The 23,162-nt window shown below is 62.1% G+C and overlaps 7 protein-coding genes across 7 annotated transcripts; 2 read left to right on the top strand and 5 right to left on the bottom strand.

The window, feature by feature from the left end:
* Positions 1-138: 138 nt before the first annotated feature.
* BDZ90DRAFT_279361 (AAA-domain-containing protein) lies at positions 139-3,843 on the top strand (the record flags this gene model as incomplete). Its single annotated transcript, XM_025509164.1, has 2 exons — positions 139-2,903; positions 2,991-3,843. The coding sequence occupies 2 exons, from the start codon at positions 139-141 to the stop codon at positions 3,841-3,843; spliced, it is 3,618 nt and encodes a 1,205-aa protein (XP_025362853.1).
* A 702-nt stretch (positions 3,844-4,545) lies between these two features.
* Positions 4,546-5,849, bottom strand: BDZ90DRAFT_219650 (putative glycogen synthase kinase 3 alpha; the record flags this gene model as incomplete). Its single annotated transcript, XM_025504407.1, has 2 exons — positions 4,546-5,496; positions 5,586-5,849. 2 exons carry the CDS (start codon positions 5,847-5,849, stop codon positions 4,546-4,548), a joined length of 1,215 nt encoding a protein of 404 aa, XP_025362852.1.
* A 1,254-nt stretch (positions 5,850-7,103) lies between these two features.
* On the bottom strand, positions 7,104-9,237 carry BDZ90DRAFT_279359 (Nitrilotriacetate monooxygenase component A/pristinamycin IIA synthase subunit A). Its single transcript, XM_025509163.1, has 3 exons — positions 8,813-9,237; positions 8,411-8,745; positions 7,104-8,302 (listed from the first exon to the last, which is right to left on the bottom strand). The coding sequence occupies exons 1-3, from the start codon at positions 8,985-8,987 to the stop codon at positions 7,196-7,198; spliced, it is 1,617 nt and encodes a 538-aa protein (XP_025362851.1). The 5' UTR covers positions 8,988-9,237; the 3' UTR covers positions 7,104-7,195.
* A 193-nt stretch (positions 9,238-9,430) lies between these two features.
* On the bottom strand, positions 9,431-13,946 carry BDZ90DRAFT_274519 (hypothetical protein). Its single transcript, XM_025508844.1, has 2 exons — positions 13,399-13,946; positions 9,431-13,311 (listed from the first exon to the last, which is right to left on the bottom strand). The coding sequence occupies exons 1-2, from the start codon at positions 13,677-13,679 to the stop codon at positions 9,564-9,566; spliced, it is 4,029 nt and encodes a 1,342-aa protein (XP_025362850.1). The 5' UTR covers positions 13,680-13,946; the 3' UTR covers positions 9,431-9,563.
* Positions 13,947-14,680: 734 nt separating this feature from the next.
* Positions 14,681-16,151, top strand: BDZ90DRAFT_231988 (transcription elongation factor). Its single transcript, XM_025506086.1, has 3 exons — positions 14,681-14,838; positions 14,940-15,805; positions 15,876-16,151. Exons 1-3 carry the CDS (start codon positions 14,698-14,700, stop codon positions 15,925-15,927), a joined length of 1,059 nt encoding a protein of 352 aa, XP_025362849.1. The 5' UTR covers positions 14,681-14,697; the 3' UTR covers positions 15,928-16,151.
* Positions 15,915-17,865, bottom strand: BDZ90DRAFT_231987 (hypothetical protein). The gene has a single exon (XM_025506085.1). The coding sequence runs from the start codon at positions 17,835-17,837 to the stop codon at positions 16,080-16,082; it is 1,758 nt and encodes a 585-aa protein (XP_025362848.1). The 5' UTR covers positions 17,838-17,865; the 3' UTR covers positions 15,915-16,079.
* A 253-nt stretch (positions 17,866-18,118) lies between these two features.
* Positions 18,119-22,587, bottom strand: BDZ90DRAFT_271374 (TBC-domain-containing protein; the record flags this gene model as incomplete). Its single annotated transcript, XM_025508758.1, has 3 exons — positions 18,119-18,238; positions 18,313-18,492; positions 18,592-22,587. The coding sequence occupies 3 exons, from the start codon at positions 22,585-22,587 to the stop codon at positions 18,119-18,121; spliced, it is 4,296 nt and encodes a 1,431-aa protein (XP_025362847.1).
* Between the last annotated feature and the right edge of the window lie 575 nt (positions 22,588-23,162).

Below are 23,162 nucleotides of genomic sequence, written 5' to 3'. Positions count from 1 at the left end.
GAGTCGGACGGACAGAGCGAGCGAGCGAGTCGGCCGTTCAAGAAGCCGGACCCTCGAGCATCCAGGCACCGGCAGGATAGAAGGTGTGCAGCTATCATAGCATTCTTTGCTCCTTTGCTCATTCGCTCACTTCGCAGCATGCCACCAAGAGGCTCGCACGCCGTCAACGGGCATGCGAGTGGTGGCTCCTCGTCCAAAGCAACGCCCATCTCCCTCTCCTTCACCCCCTCTCTGCGCTCCTCCCTCGCCCACCTACCCCCATCAGTCTACTCCGCCCTCGTAGCGCGAGACATACCACCGCAGAGCATCGTCTTGCAAGTGACCCGGCGAAGCGAGAGCGACTCGAGGGAGGCTGCGCCCTCTTCGTCGGAAGGATCAGACGAAGAGGAAGTTGATCGACGGGAGAGAAGGAGGGACACAATCTTCCTCGGATGGTCAGGCCAGTCCAGCAATCTAGACTCGACTCTCCTCCTTTCCTCGAGTCTCGCCTCGCTCTTCCATCCCGCGGCCCTGCCCTCCTCCTCCTACACTCTCACGCTACTTCGCTCCCCCCCCCTCCCTACGGCCTCTCGCGTCGAACTCACCCCGCTAACGCCAGACGACTGGGAGCTGCTAAGCCAGAATGCGGGGGCCGTCGAGGACAACATGCTCTCTCAGGTACGAAGCGTCGCAACCGAGGGTAGGGTGTGCATCTTCGTTGGCAGGGCTGGGAGGGAGGAGTGTTGGTTCACCGTGGATGGGACGGAGCCCCGAACCGCTGCGCAGTCTGCCGGAGCGCCCGGGGCAGCGAGAGCCGTCCGGCTTACGACGAATACGGAGATAGTCATTGCGCCTCGTACTCGACAATCTCAAGCAGCTGCGGCGGCTGCTCAAGCACACGACATCGGGTCGAGCTCCAGGGGCGGGAGCCAGCAGCAGCAGCGACAGCTCCACGGCGCTCTAGCCGCTCGGGCAAAGCTGAAGAATCGCGTCTACAGGGTCCTGCCGGACTCAATGCGGCCGCAGCTCGCTCGTGGGGAGGAAGGGGAGGGACGCGCCTGGGATTTGGAAGGGGAGGCAGCCATGCTTGTAGTGTGGGATGGAGATGGCGAGGCAGAGTCAGAGTCAGAGTCGGAGCCAGAGTCGGACTGGCATCTCCTCTCCCAAGCGTATGGAAATGCAGCGAAAGACGCACACTGGGGCAGAGCGAGTGTAAATGTCCAACCATGTCCCTCGGCCCCCTCCATCCGACCCCTCTCCGAGCTCCTGGACAAGGACAATTCAGCCCCATCAGCGAAAGCGTCAGCGTCAGCGTCAAGCAGCGGCCCTACTCCTCCTCCTCCTACTGCGGAAGGCTCCCGGGGCGCCCCGCCTAAGCAGCCAACCGCGACGACGTACATCCTCAAGGGGGCGGCGACACTCATGAGCGAGGAAGTGGCTTGGCCAGGGAGGTGGGTCTACCTCAATCGGGCATTGCGCGCCAAGCTGGGCGGGGTGGGAATAGGGGAGACGATCTGCTTCTCTGCCCCGCCCCCTGGCAGTGTGGCCGCCCCGCCTACCACGGATGAAGCGAAGCAGCAGCAGAGCGTGAAGGCGCCTTCGTGGGCTGAAGAGGGGGGAAGGGAGAGCGCGAGCCTGCCAGGCTACGAGTCACTCCTCTCCCACGTCGACTCCACGATCCGCAATGCAGTCTCTTCCGCCTCGCTAGGTCACGCCTCGTCTTCTTCAACCAACATACTCCTCACCGGCCCGTCAGGCGTAGGGAAAACGCTTCTCCTCACCACACTCTCGCATCGCCTCTCCCCCTCCCTCCTCACGACTCTCTACGTGGATTGCGCTCCGATGGCGGAAATGCGTCTCTCCCAGCTCAAGAGCACGTTTAGGGAGTGGAGGGACGCGCTTGATTGGTATGCAGAGGGAGGCGCAGGAGCGCAGGGGGGAGGGGCGATCCTGATGCTCGACAATCTGGATCGCGTCGCCATTCCTGAGGTGGAGAATGTGGACCCCACACGAGCGCGCGCCATTGCTGAGGGATACGTGCAGCATCTCGCCGGGCAAGGGGCAGCGGGAGTGGTCCTAGCCACCGCGAGCGGGAGCACGGCGTTGCACAAGCTCCTCGTAGAGAAACATGTGTGGAGCGAGACGCTGAGCGTCAAGCCCCCGGGCAAGACGGAGCGCGCTGACATACTCAGGTATTTGGTGGCCAAGAAGGCGGAGAGCTCCACCACTCACTCCAGCTCGGACGGCGACGACGACGGCGCGCCAGGCATGGCAAGGATCGAGGCGGACCCGACGCTCAACTACGTGCTGGTGGCGGCGCAGACGGAGGGGTACCTGCCGGCGGATCTCGTCGATCTGACCGATCGAGCAATCTATCGCGCCGTGCTGCGCGTTGGGGGCGAGGAGCAGCACCAAGGTCAAGCGCGAGACGGCGGCCAAGCGCGAGACGGCGGCCAAGCAGAGGCCGAGTCCAATACCTCGAACACGCCATCGTCTCTGCGCCTCACCCTCCCCGACTTCACCTCCGCCCAAGAAAACTTCACTCCCCTCACACTGCGATCCCTCTCCCTCTCCTCGCCCAGCTCAACCTCATGGTCAAGCATAGGCGGTCTCCACTCCACGCGCCGAATCCTCCGAGAGACTCTCGAGTTCCCCTCACGCTACGCCCCCATCTTCGCCTCTTGCCCCCTCCGGCTCCGCTCCGGTCTCCTCCTGTACGGCTATCCTGGCTGCGGCAAGACCATGCTGGCCAGCGCGGTGGCGAAGGAATGTGGGGCCAACTTTGTGAGCGTCAAGGGTCCGGAGATCCTTAACAAGTACATAGGAGCGAGCGAAAAGAGCGTAAGGGACCTCTTTGAACGGGCGAGCGCTGCAAAGCCTTGCGTTTTGTTCTTCGACGAGTTTGAGAGTATTGCGCCAAAGAGGTACGTTCGCGTGTGGACGCCACCGCGCAGCATGGGCATGACACGCTGACCTCTCGCCCCTCTCTCCCCCCGCACGCACGCTCGCAGAGGCCACGACTCCACGGGCGTGACGGACCGTGTAGTCAACCAGCTCTTAACCCAAATGGACGGCGCTGAAGGCCTCTCAGGCGTGTACGTCCTAGCCGCCACCTCCCGCCCGGACTTGATCGACTCTGCCCTTCTCCGTCCCGGTCGACTGGACAAGTCCCTCCTCTGCGACATGCCCGACGAGGGGGATAGGGCGGATATCCTGCGTGCGGTTGCGAGGGAAGGGGGGATCCAGGTCGAGGAGGCAGGGTGGGCAGAGAGATGCGCGGGGAAGACGGAGGGGTTCTCGGGAGCGGATCTGCAGGCTTTGCTGTACAATGCCCATTTGGAGGTGGTGCATGAGGGGATTGCTGCGGATCAGGGCGGCGGGAAGGTCGCAAATGGGGACGGGAAGGGTGACCAGGACGACGAGGGAGCTGGCTCACTCGAATTTGCAGAGCTTACCGCCCTAGCAGAGGAGCAGGGGGAGGGAGCGGCTGCGGGTGCGGGTGCGGGTGCGAGTGCGATCCGTCGCAGTGGAGCAGAAGAGCAAGCCCTCCGCCGTCGTCTGGAGCTAGCTCTCTCCAACTCCCGCCCCGCTCACTCCGACTCTCTCACCTCGCAACGTTCGCGCAACTCCAACTCCAAAGCAAACGGCACCTCCTCCCCCGCTCCAGCTCCAGGGCATCGAGCCGTCACCTCCTCTCACCTTTCGCGCTCCTTGGCAGGTCTACGCCCCTCCGTCCCCTCGAATGAACGACTGCGCCTCTCGCGGATCTATCGCGAGTTCGCTGGTGGGAAAGAGCGGGGGGAGGAAGGGTTTGGGACGGGAGAGGGGAGTAGAGAGGTGGGCGGGAGGGAGAGTTTGATGTAGACGAGGGTGAGGACGAGGGAGGGACGGATCTATCGCGCCTTTGCTGGCGGGGGAGGGTGGCTTCGAGAGGGGGAAGGGGAGTGGAGAGGTGGGCCGAGGTCGGAGGGAGGGACAGCTGGACGTACATGTAGCTGCGGGTGGGGAGGAGAGGAGGAATCGCGATGGCGATGTAAGGGAAGAATAGCAAAGGACAAAGCGAGGTTTAATACGATGCTCCGATCGTTGAAACTGCTTCTCATTTGTTCTCGTCCTCCTTCTCGTGCTGGGGCCGTGTAGAGGGAAGACGCTTCGAGGAGTTGGCTTCTGTTGGCTCTGTGTGTGGGTGGGCGGGGGGGAAGCGGGATGGTACGACGAGACCGAGTGACGACCGGGTTGTTGAGGCAGAACGGAAAGCTCGGCATGAATGAACGAAAACATGAACTTTGAAAAAATGGCCGCCCACGCCGACGCCCACACCCACCCTACGGTCGACGGAGACATACAACCGACCTACTCGACTCAACGCACTGCCTGCCCGCCCACCGATTGACCTTGACTCTGCTGCTGCTGCTGCTCGCTCGTGTCTGCTGATGTTGATGTTATGGGAGAGACGACCCTGCTCGCTTGTGCTCGTGCAACGCCACGCCTGGCTCGCTTCTTCTCCTTCCAGGTCATCTTCCCCCGCCCCCACCTCCCACGCCTCGCCCGCCTCGCGCCCCCCGCTCAATCCAAGGAAACTCTCATCTGTTCCAACGGCACCGGCTCAAAGTTATCCACATCGATTCCCCTCTCAATCAATCCCTGCCTCGCATGCTCCGGCACAAGCTTATGGATCAGATCCGGCCGGACACTGAGCTCCTCCCTCGTGAAATCAAAGAGCGGCGGGGCTGCCCTTCCGTTTGGCATGAGGAATTCAGGGGCCGCACGAAGCTCGTCGAAGAAAGGGTGGGTCATAGCCTCTACCGCTGTGAGTCGGGCTGAAGGGGTGTACTCGAGGAGGTTCGAGATGAGCGAGATGGCCTCGGGGGGTGTGCGAGGTCGGAAAACCTTGTTGAATGGGTGTGGACGGATCTGCGGGAACTTGTGTTCCATGTAGTTTGGGTTCATCGTCCTAATCTGATCACGCGAGGGAGTTCCGAGGACTTTGATGATCTCGACTAGCTGGTCGATACCCGACTCGCCTGGGAAGAGGGGTTGCCCCTGCATCAGCTCGGCCATTACGCAGCCTGTACTCCAGATGTCGATGTTCGTCGTGTAGTTTGTGGCGCCAAAGATGAGCTCAGGCGCACGGTAGTATCGCGAGCAGATGTATGACACATTGGGCTCTCCTGCCACGAGTATCTTTGCGGAGCCAAAGTCGCACAACTTGAGGACGCCCGTAGCTGGGTTGAGGAGGAGGTTCTGGGGCTTGATGTCGCGGTGGCAGATGCCGATGGAGTGGATATAGGCGAGGGAGCGCAGCAGCTGGTACATGTATAGCTTGATGAGGGACATGGGCATCTGCTGCTTGAGCTTGGCGTAGTGTCGCGACGCGCGGTAGACTGTCTCGGGGACGTATTCGAGGACGAGGTTGAGGAAGACTTCGTCCTTCTTGTCGCCGTTGGAGTAGAAGAAGGCGCGGAGGTCGACGACGTTTGGGTGCTTGACGATGCGCATGATTTGGAGCTCGCGGTTCTGCGCGCGCGGATTGGGGAAGAGCAGACAGATCAGTAAGCTGGAGTTATCATGGCATCCTCTCTTCTCTCTATGTATGGGACGCGCACCTTGAATCTCTTATCCTGCAGCACCTTCTTGATAGCCACATCCTCCTGGTTCTCCCTCGGCGCACTCCCTGCCGCTCCCTGATCTTGGCTGGCCCCAGCTCCTTCGACGAGGTTACCATTGCCGCCGGAGACGACACGCGCCTGGAAGACGACGCCAAAAGATCCGTTGCCGATGACCTTGCAGTTGGTGTAGGCGAGCTCGCGCGACTCGCCGCTCTTGCCATCCGAGGCTGTTACTCGTACTACGCGCGTGGGGTCGTTCATGGCTGTGTGTGCGGGGCGTGTGTGTGGAGGAGAGGGTCAGTATATGCTGCGACGAGGAGGAGCGGACCGAAAGGCAAGTGCGGCACCGGCGGCGGCGGCGACGGCGGCGGCGACGGCGGCGGCGACGGCGGCAGCGGATCAACCCAGCCTAGACTCGTGACATCGGCCAAGACCAAGGCCGGGGTCAGCCAGCCGGCGACCAAAGAGACGCCACATCACTCGATACGATGGCTGGAGAGAGCTCGTAGTGATACGCCCGTGCGAGGACGATGCGCAGGTTGCGGCGCATGGGGCGGCGCATACGGCGGCTCATGAGGCGGCTTTGCAATCAAGCTCGCCCTTTTGCGCATGCCAAGTGATGGGCAGCACCTCCCTCTCCCCTTCCCTCACGCCCCTCGCCGCACCTCACGCTCTGAACTCACGATCAAGCCCATTGGATCTGGACATGGTTGTTGTTGCTGCTTTGCTCTCAGCACTGCGCTGCTCTCAACGATTCAGGCCTGGCCTCTCTTGGTGTGATGCTGCCGCTGCTGCTGCTGCTGCTATCGCTGAATGCTGACTCTCGTCGAAGACAGCGAGGATGCTGATGCCCTCGTTGCGTGGGGAGTCGCGTGCACGGGCGGGCGTGGGTCGATTGGGGTAAAAAGGGCGCTCGCTACGACGAGAACGCGGGGGAGCGCAGCTGAAGAGGAAGAGGAGGAGGAGAAGAAGAGAAAGGCGGGAAGAGCAACTGCGAATCGAGTTGTGTTGTTGTCTTCACCTCGTCCGTCTTCGTATGCGCCGCTTTACTCTGCGGTTCTTGTCTTGGTAAGTGGTGTGGAGAGATGAAGTAGGAGGAGGAGGAGGAGATGCGATGCGTCCTGGTAGTCTAGCCCGTCGCTCCGTCTTGCTCGCGCCCTCGACTCGACTCGACTCGACTCGACGCCTTGACGACGACACAACGACGACGGTCGGTGCGTTGCGTGTGGCCCTGGGCGCCTCGCGAGGGCCCAGACAGACAGAGAGAGCGACAGCCACACGAGAGCACGGCGGGACGACGGGGCGGGGCGGGGGCGACGAGGACAGCCACGCCAGCTAGGCGGGCTTTAGGCACACACACGGGCAGAGAGAGAGGCAGGCACTGCGCCTGCATCGTTGTGCCCCACGCCAAACAGGCACCAAGGGGTCTGAGTCGCCACGTGGAGCGCGGCGCGGCGCGGCGCGGCGCGTGGCACCCGCGGAGGAAGTCAGTTGACCCCACCTCACGCTGTGCAACACGACAAGAAATGACTACGAGATGCCATGAACGACTCAGGCGAAATGGAAAGGAGTAGATTAGAGGAGCGCACCATCGCGTCGTCCCACCCTCACCCAGTCTTCTTGCGTTTAGTCGGCGCCTCATCCGGCTCCCCCTCCTTGCCATCAATACCATTCGTCTCGCGGGGCTCGCGCTGGCCAGGCAGCTCCGGCGCAGGCTGCCTTGCCCTCCACCTGAATCGACTAGCATAATGATCATCCCTAAGCCTCCTCTGCCCAATACCATACAGCTTCTCCCTTGCCGTCAGCCCCAAGACCTCTTGGGCTCCAAACCCACCCGCGGCCTGGCCCACGCTCAGCTCCTTTCCCCCCTTCCACCCAGCGGGCTCCTGCTCAACCTCCGGGTACTCCGCCCAAACATGACCCCTCTGCCTCAAAATGGGCAGAACCAACTCGATGAAATCAACGAAAGTTCCCGGCGCAACAGCATAAGCCAAATTGAACCCATCCACGCCTGCCTCTCTCACCCACTCCTCCAACTGATCAGCAACCCCCTCCGGGCTACCCACCACCACCGGTCCTAACCCACCTACCTTGATCAAGTTGGCCACCTCCCTCTTCGTCCACTTCTGCACCGAAGGGTCCTGTTGCGCAAATCCGTCGATGGCACTCTTGATCGCATTCGACCCAGCAGCGGCAGCGGCTGTGCGGAGCTCCTCATCGTCCGAGTAGGGGGAGAGGTCCATCCCCGTCCATCCGCCGAACAAGGCCAATGCCCCCTCATCACTTCCGTGGGCGAGGAAGTCGGCATGCTTTTCGCGAGCTTCAACGTCCGTAGTCCCCACGATGGGACAGAGTAGGGCTAGCACTTTCAAGCTCTTCGGGTCGCGCCCGGCAGCAGAAGCAGCCGCCCGTGCAGCATCTACGCGTTTCCTTGCCACGTCCGGGCGATGCGCTGCTATGAATACCACTTCGGCGTGTTTGCCGGCAAAGGCTAGTCCGGGGCCTGAGGAGCCCGCTTGGAAGATCAAGGGGGTGCGCTGCAAAGAGGGCTCACAGATGTGTGGGCCCGGGACGGAGTAGTTTGGTCCGGTGTGGTGGATGGGTTGGACCCGCGTGGGGTCCGTGAAGAGTTGGGAGGGAATGGAGTGTCGTACCGCGTCGTCTGACCAGGAGGACTCCCAGAGCTTGTATACCACGTCCATGTACTCGTCGGCCTGGGTGAGTTGCGCGGCGAGAGAGTGGGAAGGAGGCGCGGCGCGGGGTCAGCTTTGCTCTACTCTGCGTCACGCTCATCCCTCCCCACCGCGCTGGCCTGGCCTCACAATCTCATATCGCCTCGCATGCATCTCCTGGCTCTTCGCACCAAATTGTCTCGCAGCGCTATCCAGATAACCCGTCACCACGTTCCACCCTACGCGCCCGTTAGTGAGGTGGTCCAAGCTACTGAATCGGCGCGCGAGGGAGTAGGGGTGCTCGTACGAGGTGGTGGCCGTAATGCCAAAGGAGAGGTGACGGGTCACGGCAGCCATTGCAGGTACGGTAAAGGCTGGGTCGATGAGCGGGACTTGGGCTCCCGATCGAAGGGCAGCAGAGGGGGAAGAGCCGTATCGGTCGTAAATGCCTAGGACATCCGCGAGGAAGAGACCGTCGAATTTGCCTGGCGTAAGCGCGATATGTCAGCTGATATGTCCCTCTTTCGCGAATGCAAGGGGAGAGTAGCGCACCCTTCTCGAGCAGTTTGGCTAGGTCGGTCCAGTAGCTTAGCTTGTTGTACAGGTGCGACCTGTCCTCGGGATGCGTCCAGAGGCCGGGAGACTGGTGGCCCGAGCAGGCCATCTCAAATGCAAAGAGGATCCAGCGCTTGTTCTCCTTGGTGGGGGAGGAGGAGGAGGAGCTCATGGTTGCTAAGGATTGGTGGTGGGGCGAGAAGAAGAAGAAAAAGCAGAGAAGTGAGGATGCAAGAAGCTTCGCCGCCTGTCGTGACAACGGCCGATGACCACGCGGTCCTGGCCCTTGCCCATCAGGACTGAGCAGCTGCAATGAGTTGCTGCCCACCGCACCGGCTGTCCAATTAAAGTCGCTCCCCTTCGTATCATACCGAGCTCGCCTCGCCCTTGCCCTCGTCCTGCCATCGCAGGGTGACGCGAGCCGATGGCGACGGCCGGCGGGCAAAGCACGCGAGGGCACGCGAGGGCACGCCAGTGCACGCCAGTCCGAGGTCGTGAGGTTCAAGCCGAGGTGTGCGTGCAGGGGCCAAGGGATTTTTGGCGAGAGCGGGGAGGGGCAGGGGTAGGGCAATCCAGCGTCGAGCAAGGCAGGGACGAGGAGGAAAGGATACGAAACGAGAATGTAGCGAATTCCATTCAATGATCAATCGTCGTAAGATGGGTCTGTCCAAGCCCAAAGATGGATGACGAGATACTCTACTGCGAGTCGCACGCACCTTCATTGTCCACCCGCTCCTCTCACACACCACTACGCCCGCTGATGCTGCTGCTGCTGCTGCTGCTTCTCGTCCCTGTCCACTTCTCCCGTCCCATCCACACTCGCATCAACATCAACGTCGGCGTCGCTCAAGAATCGCCAAAAGTATTCCTGCCAGGAATCAGCACCTGCTCCGTCCGTCCACATGTCCGTGTCCATGCCCGCGCCCGCGCCCGCGCCCACATCCATGCCCATCCCCATGCCCGCGGCCATGCCCATACCAGGCGGCTGACCCGGAGCGGACCCACCGGCGAACATATTGATGTTCATGTCCATACTCCCTGCCTCGGGGACGAGTCCGTTGCTACCACGCGGAGGCGCCTCCCCAGCAAGTGAGTGAAGGAATCCAGGAGGAGGAGGGGGTGGAGGGTGATTCTGGCTGGAAAGGAACCCAGAAACAGGCACAGGAACGGCCATGGGCGCAGGCACGTCTCCGAGCATTCCGTGCGCGTCTCCGAAACTGTTGACGTCCAGGGGAAGGGGGGAGGAGCCCGCCGTCCCCGACCCGGCGGTCGTGCCTGCGCTGGCGTTGGGCCCCGTGGTGGATGTAGGTCCGAATCGACCGGGCGAGTGCGAGTGCGAGTGCGGGTGCGAGTGCGGATGAGCCATCCAGCCGGGGGGGAAAGGCTGGCCTGACAACATGGGCGGTGTCTGATGTCCTCCCGCTGCCCCTGCGCCGTAGGGTCTTCGAGACGCGTTAGGTGGAGGCGGGGGAGGGCCGGACGATGTCCAGCCTTGGGCATCGTGCGCATGCTGGTGCTGATGAGGGCTCGGCGAGGGCGGACCCGCCCCAGAAGAAGAGTGGAACGTCCCACCACTCGATCGAGTCGGACCGCCGCGGCTGGCGTTGGACGTGTAGGCTCCTTGCTGCTGCTGCTGCTGCTGCTGCTGCTGCTGCTGCTGCTGTTGCTGCCAATGCGGAAGAGCGTGGTGAGGCGAAGAGAGATGTTGACGCGGCGGAGAGCCGAAGGATCCTGGCCCTGGCCCCGCCCCTGCGCCTGCCCCCGCCCCTGCGGAGCCGCCGGCATGATTATGGTTGTGACTGGGTACGAAGCCGAAGGAGGTCGTAGGATAGGGCCCCTGATTGGCTCCCGTGGCGAAACTGTACCCATTCGCCGGCGCTGCAGCGACGCCCATCGTTGAAGAAGCGGCCGAGGATGATCCCGCCGACGTAGGTCTCGTCGCAGCGCCGCGCGTCTGCGTAGGCGTCTTTCGTCCCGCATCCCCAGACGCCTCGCCCACGCGCACCCCCTCGCACCCCATCTCGATCCACCTGCTGGTCCTCTCCCTCATCTCCTCCCCCATAACCGGCATGACCCTCTCCGCCACGCGCTGCAGCACCCTCCACGCCTTGCGCCACACGGCGCTAGCATATCGCCCATCGAAGGCCGTAGCCATCATGCGTGCCGTGCGCTCGATCAGCTCGGCATCCTCGCCTAATCGCTCGAGGCTGGGCGTGACGTGCCAAACGGTGAGAAGGAAGGTGGCAGAGGACATGAAGGCCTGCATGAAGATGAAGACCATGTTGTGCAGGTGGCCGCTCAGGTAGAGGTCTAGCACCGTGCGGAGGCAGTGTCGGGCGTGGGTGATGCAGAGCGGGTGGATCTGACGGTAGAGGGTAGGGGAGGAGAGGAAAGGCTTGAGGATGTACAGACGGATGTCGTGCGTGCCGCAGGTCAAGATGCCGGATTGCAGCTTGAAGGGGCTCGTGGCCACATTGCGGAGATGCGCGGGCGTTTGAGCTACCCAGTCGTCCAGAAGGCGACAGAGGCGGTCCATCTCTGAGCGTGGGGCGGGGAGGGGGCGCGTCGACGTGGGCGTCGATGTGGATGTGGACGTGGATGCCGCCGGTGGGCGCGAGGAGTCGGCATCCCGCGACTCTGGGCGAGAGGACGACGACGAGGAGTGTGACTGCGATCCCGTACCCTCCCCTCCTGTCTGACCCTTCTCGCCGCTCTCCCGCTCCTTCTCCGCCGGGCTCCTCCCCGCCTTCTTCTTCCAGTCGGGACCGCCCTGCCCCTTGCGATGTGAGTAAAGCACCCCGACAATCTCGTGCACCAACAAGTTAAGCTTAGCCATATGCCTAAACCCAGACGCGACGCGGGGTGATGACTCCTGCCCCTGCCCCTTCTCCTCATCAACCACAATCTCCTCTCCCGTCTCCTCCGATCGACCCAACGCCTCATCACTGACATCCAATGGCAGATCAACACGACAGTCCTCGAGCTTCAACGCGCTCGGCCTTCCCAAGCAGATGGTGAAAATACTGTCAAGAATGAAAGCGGACCAAAAGACTCTTCGTCGCATCTCCTGGTCAAAAGGTCTAAACTCTCTATTCGCCCTCTCCTGGTGCAGGCCAATGTCCATCAACCCGCGCACCGCCACACCTAGGACGGTCCATGCGGATCCGGGGCCGATGGAGGCATGCATGAATGTTGCGGTGAGGAGGAGGACCTGCACGTTGATCAACGAGGCGGCAAAGGCTTGGTGGTACAGCCTGGAGCCGGCCGCCCAGTGGTCCCCGGCTGAGTGAGGGTCAGAAGGGTCGGCGAGGACGCGCGGGTCGGAGGAGAAGCGCGAGGCGATTGTGAGTACACAGAATACGAGCCCGCGAAAGGCCGTATCGTGGGCGGCGCGGCCGGATTGGATGTCGCGGCGGAAAGTTGGTGGGTGGAGGATGGGGAGGAGCGGGTGGAGCGAGGGGAAGTAGATGTCTTCCAACAGGTGGGAGATGAGGGAGCTGCAAGGGAGCATGTAGCGCGTTGCCCATTCGTCGCTGCAGATGTCGTCTCGACCTACTGCGACTGTGTTCTTGCGCCGGATCAGGTGGACCCATTCGCGGGAGTTGGAGGGGTAGATGGGCGTCGGCACGGGGAGGACGGACCATTCGACTGGGGCTTTGCGATCCGATGAGGGAGGGGCGGTGTGCGCGTCTGACTGTAGCGAATGTTGTGTGTCCGCTCGAGATTGCGTGGTGCCCTGCTCTGCTTGCGAACGCGAGCTCCCCTGCTCTGTCCGCTCTCCATCATTGCCGCGCTCGTCGCGCTCGCCGCGCTGAGCCTGAGGTTGCGGTGAAGGTGGTCGACTATCCAGTGCATGAAAGAGACTCAACGTGGAGCTCTTGCCAAAGAATCTGGGCCGCCCATCCTCCAAGTCGGGCACGAGCGGGCCTGGCCTTCTCCTGTGTGGCTCAACAACACCGAGGGAGCGGAGCGATGGGAGTGGCTGCAGCTGCGAGTGGTGGGACGAGGACGAGGACGAGGACGAAGAGCCGCTCACGAGTGGAGGAAGCATGGTGTTCATCTCGAAGAGGGAAGGCCCAGTCCGTGGACCGGGAGGTGCGGCACCTGGTTGATGGAGGTGCGGTTGCGGGTAGCCAGGAGGGTACGAGTAGGAGGAAGGGGCAGGCATGCTGCTCCCGCCGACACTGCTATCGCCGCCGTTTGTACTGCCCTTGCTCACCCTCCCCGTAGCTGCCCGTACCGCGCCACCAGAAACGTTGAGCTGTCCCCTCTGAAAGTCCTCTGCTAGATGCGGGGCCACACTCCTCAAGGCGTTGTAGAGCGTCTCTACTTTGCCCTCCAATATCTCATACTTGCCCCGCGAACGATCACTGTCTGCTGTGAAAGTGCACTTATAGTTGTAGGCTGCGCAGTTGTTGCAAGTGGACGAGGCGTTGGGCAGTCCTTGGCATTTTACCTTCTTGCGGCGACAGGTATCGCAGGCCACTACGACTCGTCTGTGTATGCGGGGCGGTGGGCGAGAGGAAGGATGTCAGTATGGAGCGAGGCCGTGATGACTACCACTCGCGCAATCATCGACTCACCTTCTGCGCTTCTTCTGTCCGTCATCCGCCGTATCGTCATCGTCTGTCGGGCTGGTCGGCCCTTCCCCTCCTCCTGCAGCACTCGCCTCCTTCCTCTTCCCCGACGACTTGACTGATGAGCTGGACGCACTAGGCATCGCATGTGAGGGTCCCGCAACGGGCGGTGCACCAGGCGGGGCAGGCGCTGCTGCTGTTGCTGAGCTTTGGTTGAAGGAGGCGAGTATATGCGCCGGATGCGCTGCCGAGAGGGGCGAATGTGGGGTTGCATCGTAATTGGACATATCGTCGACGTCGAAGTCGAGTGGGAGAGCAAGGGCGAGAGACCGACGCAGCTCTTGGGTTCCTCAAGGCAGGGCCTTTACGCCTTCATCCATCTACGTATCCACGCGTGAGGCGGCGTAGACAAGCCAAGCTGAGCCGGTCAGCGCTGTAAGTGACGAGGCGTGTGGGCGTGCGTGTGCCGGGCAGCTGACTCGATGTGATCAGACGGAGCGCCGCAAACGATCGGAAAGAACTGTCGATGGTGGTGCGCTGGTGAAGAGAAGGATGACGAGGAGCCAAGGGACGTCAAGTGAGGGCTTCGCAATCCAATCCGATGCCGCTGCCGTCGTACCCGGCTCGACCTGCAAGACGGACGGAGCAGACGGAGCGGGGCGGCAGGCAGGCAGGCAGGCATCACAAGGCAAGATCGAGACACAGAGAGAGACGTGAAACCAAGACGACGGACAGACACAGAGAGACGAGATGAAGCAAGCTCAAACGGCTGGTGGTAGGCGGTGGTAGGCGCGATGAGCATGAGACACATCAATGATGCCATACGATGATGCTGGCTGTTAGGAGATAGGCTGTGCCGTTCAAGTCAGGTCAGACACGGGACACGTACGCGCAGGCAGAGCGGCACGCTCGCGCGCACGTGGCGCCAGACCGTGTTGCAGCAGCAGAGACAACAGAGACAAGACGACGCACTCTTCTTGTCACGCTCGTGCACTCTTCAAGCGCTTCAGCTGCTGATCAACACCATTGACAATCGCTTTGGGCACTCGAAGGACCATCGTGCGTGGCGTGCGTCGTGTGGTCGTGTGAACAGACGGCGTGCGTGCGCGTCTCGAGCTGACAGGCGGAAGTAGAGGCTGAGGCTGGAGGGGCGCGGCCGCGGGAGGCAGACGGGCGGGGATAAAGTCGAATCGCGACGATGGACGACGGACAACGGACGGCACGACGCTTGGCTCGCCATCTCCTCAACCTCAAACCACCACGCCCCATCTCACCCCCCGCCATCCGCCCGCCCGCCCGCCCGCCATGCCAGGCCTATCGGTGCAGGAGATCCGCGGCCTGCACAAGGACCTCGCAAAGGCCATGGCCGACGATGCGCCAAAGGACATCCAGGCGCTGCTCAGCAGATTGAAGGAAGGGGTAAAGCCTACCGAGGATTTGATCAGGGTGAGTTGCGAGCACCATCCGCCGAATGCGCTCCGCCTACTCATCGCATCACATCCTGTCGCACCGCATCGCATCGCTCCTGCCTGTCGTGCCTCGCGCAGACGACCAAGATTGGCCAGATCGTAGGTAAATTGCGCGCCTCACCCCACGCAGAGATTGCGACCAAGGCGAAATCGCTTGTCCAAGGGTGGAAGGCTGTCATTGACAAGGAGCGAGCCAGTAAGGGTGGTAGTGGCGGCGCTGGCGGTGGGTCGAGTACGGCTGCTAGCAGTAGTAATGGCGGCAGCAAGGCGGGAAGTGTAGCCACGACTCCCAAGGCAGGGGCCGCTGCTTCGTCGACGCCCGTAGGCCAATCACCTTCCGGTAGCGCCAGTCCCGCCACTCCAGCGTCAGGCTCAGCCACCACCACAGCAGCATCAGCATCCTCAGCATCGAAGCAGGCAACACCGGCTGCATCAGCACCACCACCAGCCTCGGCCCCACCCGACTTCACCCTCCTAGGCGAAAAGACACGCAATGCCTGCCTCAAGCTCATTTTCGACGCCCTCAAGCTTGCCGACGTCTCCCCACCCATCCCAGAGTCGACCATCTTTGCCATCTCACTGGACATCGAGTCCTCCGTCTTCGATAAGCACTGCTCGGGGGAAGTAGGGGGCGGCGTCAACCAGGAGTATCGCAACAAGATGCGTTCCCTGTCCCTCAATTTGAAGGACAAGAACAACCCTTCTTTCCGCCGCAGAGTGGTCAAAGGGGAGATTGAGGGTGGGAAGCTCGTAGAGTTGACTCCGGCTCAGATGGCTTCCGAGGAGAGGTTGGCAGAGAATGAGGCGCTGCAACAACAGAATATGCTAGTCGCCCAGTCAGCGGCTGAACAGACTGCAGAGACCGATGCGTTCCAGTGTGGGAGGTGTAAGCAGAGGAAGTGTCGTTACTACCAGAAACAGACGAGGAGCGCTGATGAGCCTATGTGAGTGTGCGCGGCGCGAGGTGCGAGAGAGAGACAAGAGCTGACCACGCTGCGCTACACTCGATCGCAGGACCACCTTTGTCACCTGTACCAACTGCAACAATCGCTGGAAGTTCTGCTAATCGGCGCTGGTCAGCTGACCGGTCTGGACTATCATTGCGATGTTACAATCGGCGTAGGTGTGGCTCCTCTTGTATCCCCTACTCTCCCTCTCTCTCGTCTCTCTCTTTCACCGCTTGTAATCTAAACCCCCCCATCCTTCGCTCCTTCGCATTCATCCCCGCCTCCCTCTGCTCCCACGACTCAACTGCGCCGCCCTCGAATCGCTCAGAATCCTGTAGGGCGTACCGCGCCATGTCACCTCGTTACCGCCCCATATCGCGCAGGCCCAGATGGGTAGTGCGAGTAGTTCGCGTAGGACCCAGGCGAGGAGGAACGAAAGGAGGGAGGAGGTGGTGGGGAAGAGGCGACGGCTACGAGATGGGGAGATAGGGCGCCTATGCGATGATGCCGACTCGTAGTGCGCCTCGTCATCCTCGTCTTCCCCCGTTGCTGCTCCGAGCTGGGCATCCCCCCCGCCGCTCTCCAACGCATGCAAGACGCCCAAATCCACAAGGAGCCAAAGCGCAAAGTGCACCAAGAGCACCCCAAGCGCTCTGCCCCATCCACCACCCTGCACGATCCCCCACCCCCTCCATCTTGCCGCCACCAAGGCTAGCAGCCCCGCGACCCCACTCTCCGTGAAGGGCTCGATCCACGTAGCTGCTGGAACCATGTATCTCCTTACGCGGATCCATCGCATCCTCCTACCCACGTAGTCCCGCAATGTACGCACATCACTCACGTCTGTACGTGCTACACAGGCTGGGGAGGGGCTGAGGTGATGGGCGAGGGAAAGAGGGGGGGAGAAGAGGGAGAGGGCTAGCATGTTGTCCTCTGCTAGGTAGATGGAGAAACGCGCTAATGGGCGGGAGAGTCGGAGGATCCTTGACTTTGCTGTTTGACTTGTCAGAGGGGGAAGTTCCGTCTTCTCCTCTTCGTCGCCGTCCTGCTCCTCGCTATCCTCTTCGTCTCGCGCATCTCCCCGCCGCCCATGCGCAAGCCGAAACGCCTCACTGCCCAAGGCCCCCTCCCCGTCCCCCTCTCGTCGGCCGTCCCCACCAACAGAGAAAAAGGTGTCCGATACCCTCTCTAGATCGGAACGGCGCCAGAGGTTGGACTTGCCCATTACGCAGCTCTCGATGGAGAGGGAGTTGATTGCGATGTACATCTTGGCGTGCGTGGTGCCGAGGAAGGCGCGTTCCACCAAGGAACCCCAGCCCGCCGGTGCGCGGGAGTGCGGGGGTATCACCCCCAAGGGTACATGGTGCACTAATCCCACTCTGGGACCATGCGGTTTACGATTCATCCATCGAGGTGAAGGTCGAGGTGCAGGGGCAGGCTCATCGTGTAGGTACTTGACGGATCGTCTTAGCGCTTGAGGATGAAGACATACCTGCGAGTCGAGGACCCAGAGCAGATCATGTTTCGCCTCTACGTAGCTGCGCAATAGATTGTTCACTTTGGGGTTCACACCGGCAGAGATGTCCCCGACGACTATGCGTGCTCTTGGCTCGCTGCCCCCGCGGCTGCCGCTCGACGAGGCGTATCGATGCACCACCTCCCGGGCGAGGGGCAGGGCCGCATCATCTGGGTTGGCTACGGAGAGGATTACTTCGTACTTCTCCGCCGGGTAGTCAAGGTGGAAGGTCGAGGCCAGGTTGAGCGAGAGGCTACCGCAGTCGATGCCGGAGAGGGGTCGGAGGATGGAGACGCACGGGAGGGAGGCGGCGTCGTCGTCGTCTTCGTCCATGCGGTCTTCCTCATCGTCGACTTCGAGCTTGGAATTGGCCTCGGCGTCGCTGCTGCTGCTGCGCACTAGGAACATGGCTCTCGCCCTCGCCAGGCCGAAGAGACAGATGGACCATATCACTACGTACCAGCCTAGGGCGAGGAGGCTGAGCACGTTGCCCAGGAGGGCCAGGAGGCCCATGCTGCCACGCGGATGAGATTGAAGTGTGGGAAAGGACACAAGAAGGAAGGCGGGCGGCCTGCGCTTCCGCTGCATCTCATCAGATCGGGTCCAACTCTCAGACCAACTCCGCTTGTCTGGTCCGATTTTTTGCCGCGGGTTCAACACGTTGACAGACGCGAGCGCGCCATTGTACGGCAGAGAGGGTGGGTGTGCTACATGATAGCATGTCAAAAAGAGTCAAAGACGGCTAGAAATACAGACTAGGAAATTCAAAGTCGAGATCAATGTCAACGACGACCTCACTCGCCCCCCGCCTCCTCATCGAGACCAAGCTCGGCCCGTATATCCGCTACGTGGACTTTGCGCCTGGCCTCGATCTTCTCCTCGGTCACCACGTTGCGCAGATCGTGGCAGGCGAGCTGTTGGGTGCGACACCACGGAGATCAGCATCAGCTTCAAGCTCTGTCTCTCGCGGGGAGGAGAGCCTACTCACCTGCACCAATCGATCCACATTGAACAACCTCGAAGTCATGCTATGCACCATCCCATAGAACTCAGCGAGCGAACCCGTCGCAATGAGGTCACGCTCATTCATGATCAGGATGGCCAGGGCCACCCGGAAGAGGACGATACTGCCCTCCACGAAGAGGAGGTCCCAAACGCGGAAGAGGGTCTGCGTTGCGTGCCGTACCGGGAGGGGCACAGAGAGATAGGAGAGGGTCAGTAAAGTGAGGAGGAGCAAAGTAAGAAGGCAAACCCCGCGCGCGCTCACCTCTACGGGCAGACAATCCGTGTACAGACTCAGGAACCAAGCAAAACTGACAGCGGGCAGGTCCACGCCCAACGCCTCCATCCTCCCCATCAAGCCGGGCATTCTCTCCCTCACCAGCTCCACCAACACACGTTGATCCGCCTGACTCGTGACCAGATGACTCGTATAATACCCTTCAGGCACAACGCGCTCTAGAAGGCATGCCAGGACCCAGAAGGCCTCCTCTTCCTCGGCGTGGGTGAGAAGGAGGGTGGCGGCCAGGTTGTTCATGCCCTGACAGTACCCAATGGTGGGGTTGTGGTACGAGTAAGCGGCGAGGACGCGACGTAGTTTGGGGACGCCGGGCCCGTCCCCACCGAAGTAGATGTTGGTGGGCATGGTGCGATGGATGTCGAGGTCGATCTGCATGAGGGCAGGGTTGGGTCCGACGTCATCGTTGACATTGCCGTTGCCGCCGCCGCCGCCGCTGATGGCGAGGGAGGCGGAATGCTCCTCCAACAGATCGCGATACAGGCCAGGCTCGGCCATCTCGCTCGCTCCGCTGCACTCGTGCCACACCTTGGACCGGAGCGAGAGAGGCACCCCAGACTCGCATAGACGTACGAATTGCTGACGCTCCGAGGGGGAGAGGGTGCGATACCCTACCAGGCCAGACTGGTACTCGTCCCCGCCCGTACCGCTGCCATGAGCTGCGCCGTCGACGTCACCGTTGATTGTGGAGCTGCCACGTCGCATGGCGAGATTTCGTGCCGAAAGGAAGCAGCCCCATTGAACCATCTGCTCCGCTTGGTGCTGCGCGTGCATGAGCTTGAGCTGGTCAAGAAGAGACTTGATCGTCTCCGAGATGGCTTTGGGCTGCTGCTGCTGCTTGTCTTGCCTACCCTTATCCACGTCCTCTCCTCGCCCCGCACGCTCCGCATCATCTTGCCCGCCCACGAAAAGCTGGAATTCTCTCCTCTCCTCCTCGGGGCTCGTAGGTCCGTCGCCTCGCGAACGGGAAACGACGAGCGATGTAGCCCCTGTGGAGGGAGGGGCGGGGGAAGCTTTTCCCAAGAGACGCTTTCGACTGCGTCGCGGCGCGCCTCCCTGCTGCTGATCCCCCTCGTCGTCCTCCCGCCAATCAACAGGCGGCAGCTCCTGCAACGAGGCAGTCTCGCTGCGCGAATGGGAAGTAAAGCTGCTGGCGGCATCCTCGTCCTCCTCCCTCGTCGCGCTGGTGCTCCTGACACTCCCATCCGCGTTGGCGTCTGCCACACTGCCGCTATCCCCCTCACCCTCATCGTCCTCCCCCTCCTCCCCCTCATCCCTCCCAACCCCAACCCTGACCCCAGTCAAACAAGCCGGCGCCGGCGTGCTAGCCTTCCTCGCTTGGCGAAGCAGCCTCACGTCAGAAGGCGTCGCATCGTACACGAAGCCGAAGACGTCAACTGCTCGATCATCTAGATTGCCCAGGCCCGCGCCCGCACCCTTCGAGGAGGTACCACCGATCGGCTGGTCACGGTCACGTTGAGGGTGGAAGGGAGACTTCCCGCCGTAGACTTCGAATTCATCGCCGGACGCCTCGTCGTCATCGGAGGTAGAGGGGAAGGCGCCGCCGCCGAGGGGCCCTCGTGAAGCCTTGGGCGCGCGTGGTCGGAGAGCGAGGGTGGGTGGCTTACCTTCGAGGGGGACAATGCTCTCCAGCTCGACGGGGGGGCGGGCCCCGCTTTCCACGTTGCCATCGGCGTTGGCGTCGGTGCCCACGCTGGCGAACCGCGGCGACTTGGTTGAACTAAAGGGCAACCGACTTCCGCTACCGCTCAGTTGCGGGACGCGGGTGACGTTGGGCGTCGCGGGGGCATGTGGCTTGCCCTTGCCGTTGCTCTTCCCTTTGCGCGTGGCCTTGACGTTGCTTGACGAATCCTTCGCAGGGGCGCTGGCGGCGTCCATGATAGCCGAGGCGGCCTGAAAAGCCATGCTGACTGGTCGCTGTTTGGGGGACATTACGCGGGGCGAGGTCGGGCCTGAGCCAGGCATCCCCTTCCCTAAGCCTAATCGCCTGGTCGTCGTCGTCGTGTGCTGCTGTGTCCCTCCTGCATCCCCCTCCCTCACCTCCAACTCCTCCTCCCTCACGTTCCTTACAAGTCGTTGCGCCATACTAGCCACATTATCGGACACCTTCCTCCCCCGGTCAGCCAGAAGGTTTGAGCTCGACGAGTCCGGTCCCATGATTCGCGTGGCGAGGAAGAGGGCCTTGACATGTGGCGGGTGCGGGTGGTGGGGGAGGTTCAGTTGCTTGCTCGTGGGCGGGGAGTCCTCGATCGCTTCGTGGAGAGCGAGGGCGACTGCGACGGCAGCCACATCCCCTGAGGAGCCGGAGGCGGTGCGCGCGAGTGGAGGCGGTGGGGGGGAACCCAGCGTGGCGGCAGGTGGAGCGACAGAGGCTGCGGGAGGTGGTGCAGTTCGGGATGCCTTGATCGTCGATGAAGCAGGTAGCACGGGGGGCGGCGGAGGACCAGGAGCAGGAGAGGGCTTCTTGCGCCTCCAGGCCAGACTGGTGAGAAAGCTGCTGCTGCTACTCCTATTGCTCGTTGCAGCGGAGCTAGTCGAGGCGACGGAGCCCGCCGAGGGCTGGTGACGCAGAGTGCTCTCTCCCCCTCCTTTCGCCGCATCGCCGTTACTCGCACTCGTAAAGCTGAAAGCGCTCTCCCCCTCCGCGCTGCCACCTCCCCCCTCGAGGGTAGGGGTAGCATTCGTCGTGGCCTGCGTGGTAGCCGACGCCTTCCTGCTGTCCTTGTTCGGCGTACGCCATGCCATCAGGTCCTCCGACGCCTTGGCGCTCGGCCTCCGAGCCGCGGACGAGGGGCGACGCGATACGATGCTGCTGCCACTGGCACTGGTGGTGGCCACACTGTACGCCGACTCGGAGCGATTGGTGCTCGATCTAGTGCGCGTGGTCGTGGTCGCGGTCGAGCTGGCACTGCCGGTCAGGCCGTCCAGCATGGCCTCCTGCAGGGAGAACGGCAGGCTAGGCGACGCCTCGTCGTTTGCTTCGGCCGCTTGGATCCAGCGCGAGCTGCGATCCCCTCCTCCTCCGCCGGTGGTGAGAGTTGAGATTGGTCGACTGGTAGAGGACGAGGACGAAGGGACGCGCAATGTCCTCGACGCAGGCGAGTCGGATTCATCCCCGACGTTCATGGAGACGCGGGGCATCTCAGCGACAGCTCGAGCGATAGCCCTATCCAACGCCCCAGTGGGCACGCCATGCTGCGAGCAGACGGAGCGCATAGCCTTCTCCCTCGTCTCATACGTCCGCCGCTGTAGCTCTAGCTTGTCTTCGAATTGCCGGGTCAGCCGTTCGAGGGCTTCGTTGAGCGTGTTGACCTCTGTAGTGCTCTCTGACAGTGCTGCTGAAAGCTCTCGACAGAGGAGGGCGCCTTGACTGCTGCTCGAGGCTCTGATCGTCGTCGCTTCTGCTAGTTCTGTGTCTGGCATCTTGTGTAGGCGAGCGAGCCAAGAGGAGCGACTCTCCTCCTCATTCGCGTCTACATCGTCGTGCCTGTCTATATGCGCGTCTTGGGACCACATTGTGGCGATGGAGGGGGGAGGACGAGCGATGCTTGGCGAGGAGGGTCTCGAAGTCGAAGGCGCTCTATCAGTCGATCTCGAGGGTGGTCTGCTGGGATTGCGCCGCATACGAGAGGAGAGGGACGGAGCTGATGTGGGTGTAAGGGCACCGGATCGTTCGCCCTCGTCCTCGCCCTCGTCGTCCTCCTCCTGCCCGGCATTCTCGACGTCGCCGCGCCTCTGCCCAGCATGAATGCTATTTTGTCGACTCCTTGACGAGGAAGAAGCCTGCTGATCGCTAATTGCCTTGAGGTCGAAGTAGTGTCTGCCCGCACCTCGGGCGAGGGGAGAAGCTGAGCTTCGAAGCGTATCCGTCGAAGCTGACCCTGAACCCGCCGCCGACAAGGACAAGGGGTCGTCGAATGCTGGAGCTGACGCCGGCGATGCCATGGCTGCTGCACGGTGCGACGTGGTAGCGAGCGCAGACTCTGCCGGCGGTGATGATACAGTGGCAAGTCAGGAGATGCTGCGATGCCCCAATGCGCCGGCGCCTATCCTATCCGCGTCTCTCTTGTCTCGAATCGAGCTCGTCTCGTCTCCACCCGCCCGACGCACGAGTCCGACGTCTCAAAGTGTTGCTTTCCTCGAAGCGCGCGACTGGCGCGTACGATGGCCTCTCGAGCTCTCTTTTCCTCTTCATTCACACCAACGACCGACCAAGAAGAAAGCACGCGCGAAGATGATCCGTCGTCCACCAACGGCGATCGCAATCTCCTCCGTCGAAGTAGCAGAGCTCAAGGCTTATCGCGAACGGGCAGCTCGAGAAGAGCACGAGCAGGCAGACAAGAACAACAACCACAACGACGCGGGCGCTTCAGCAGCTGAGCATGGCGGCCATTCGCAATCTCAGGTCGACGACTCGCTGCAATCGCAACGAGGAGAGGATAGCGAGGCGCAAGAGCATCCGGCTGATCGAGCAGCGAGACTACGTAGGGAGAGGACGGCTAGGGAGCGTATTGGGCTTT

The sequence above is a fragment of the Jaminaea rosea genome, assembly GCF_003144245.1.
Source record: "Jaminaea rosea strain MCA 5214 unplaced genomic scaffold BDZ90scaffold_5, whole genome shotgun sequence".
Classification (NCBI taxonomy): domain Eukaryota; kingdom Fungi; phylum Basidiomycota; class Exobasidiomycetes; order Microstromatales; genus Jaminaea; species Jaminaea rosea.
The sequence above is the reverse complement of the archived record's forward strand: the minus strand, read 5'-3'. Positions and strand labels throughout refer to the sequence as shown.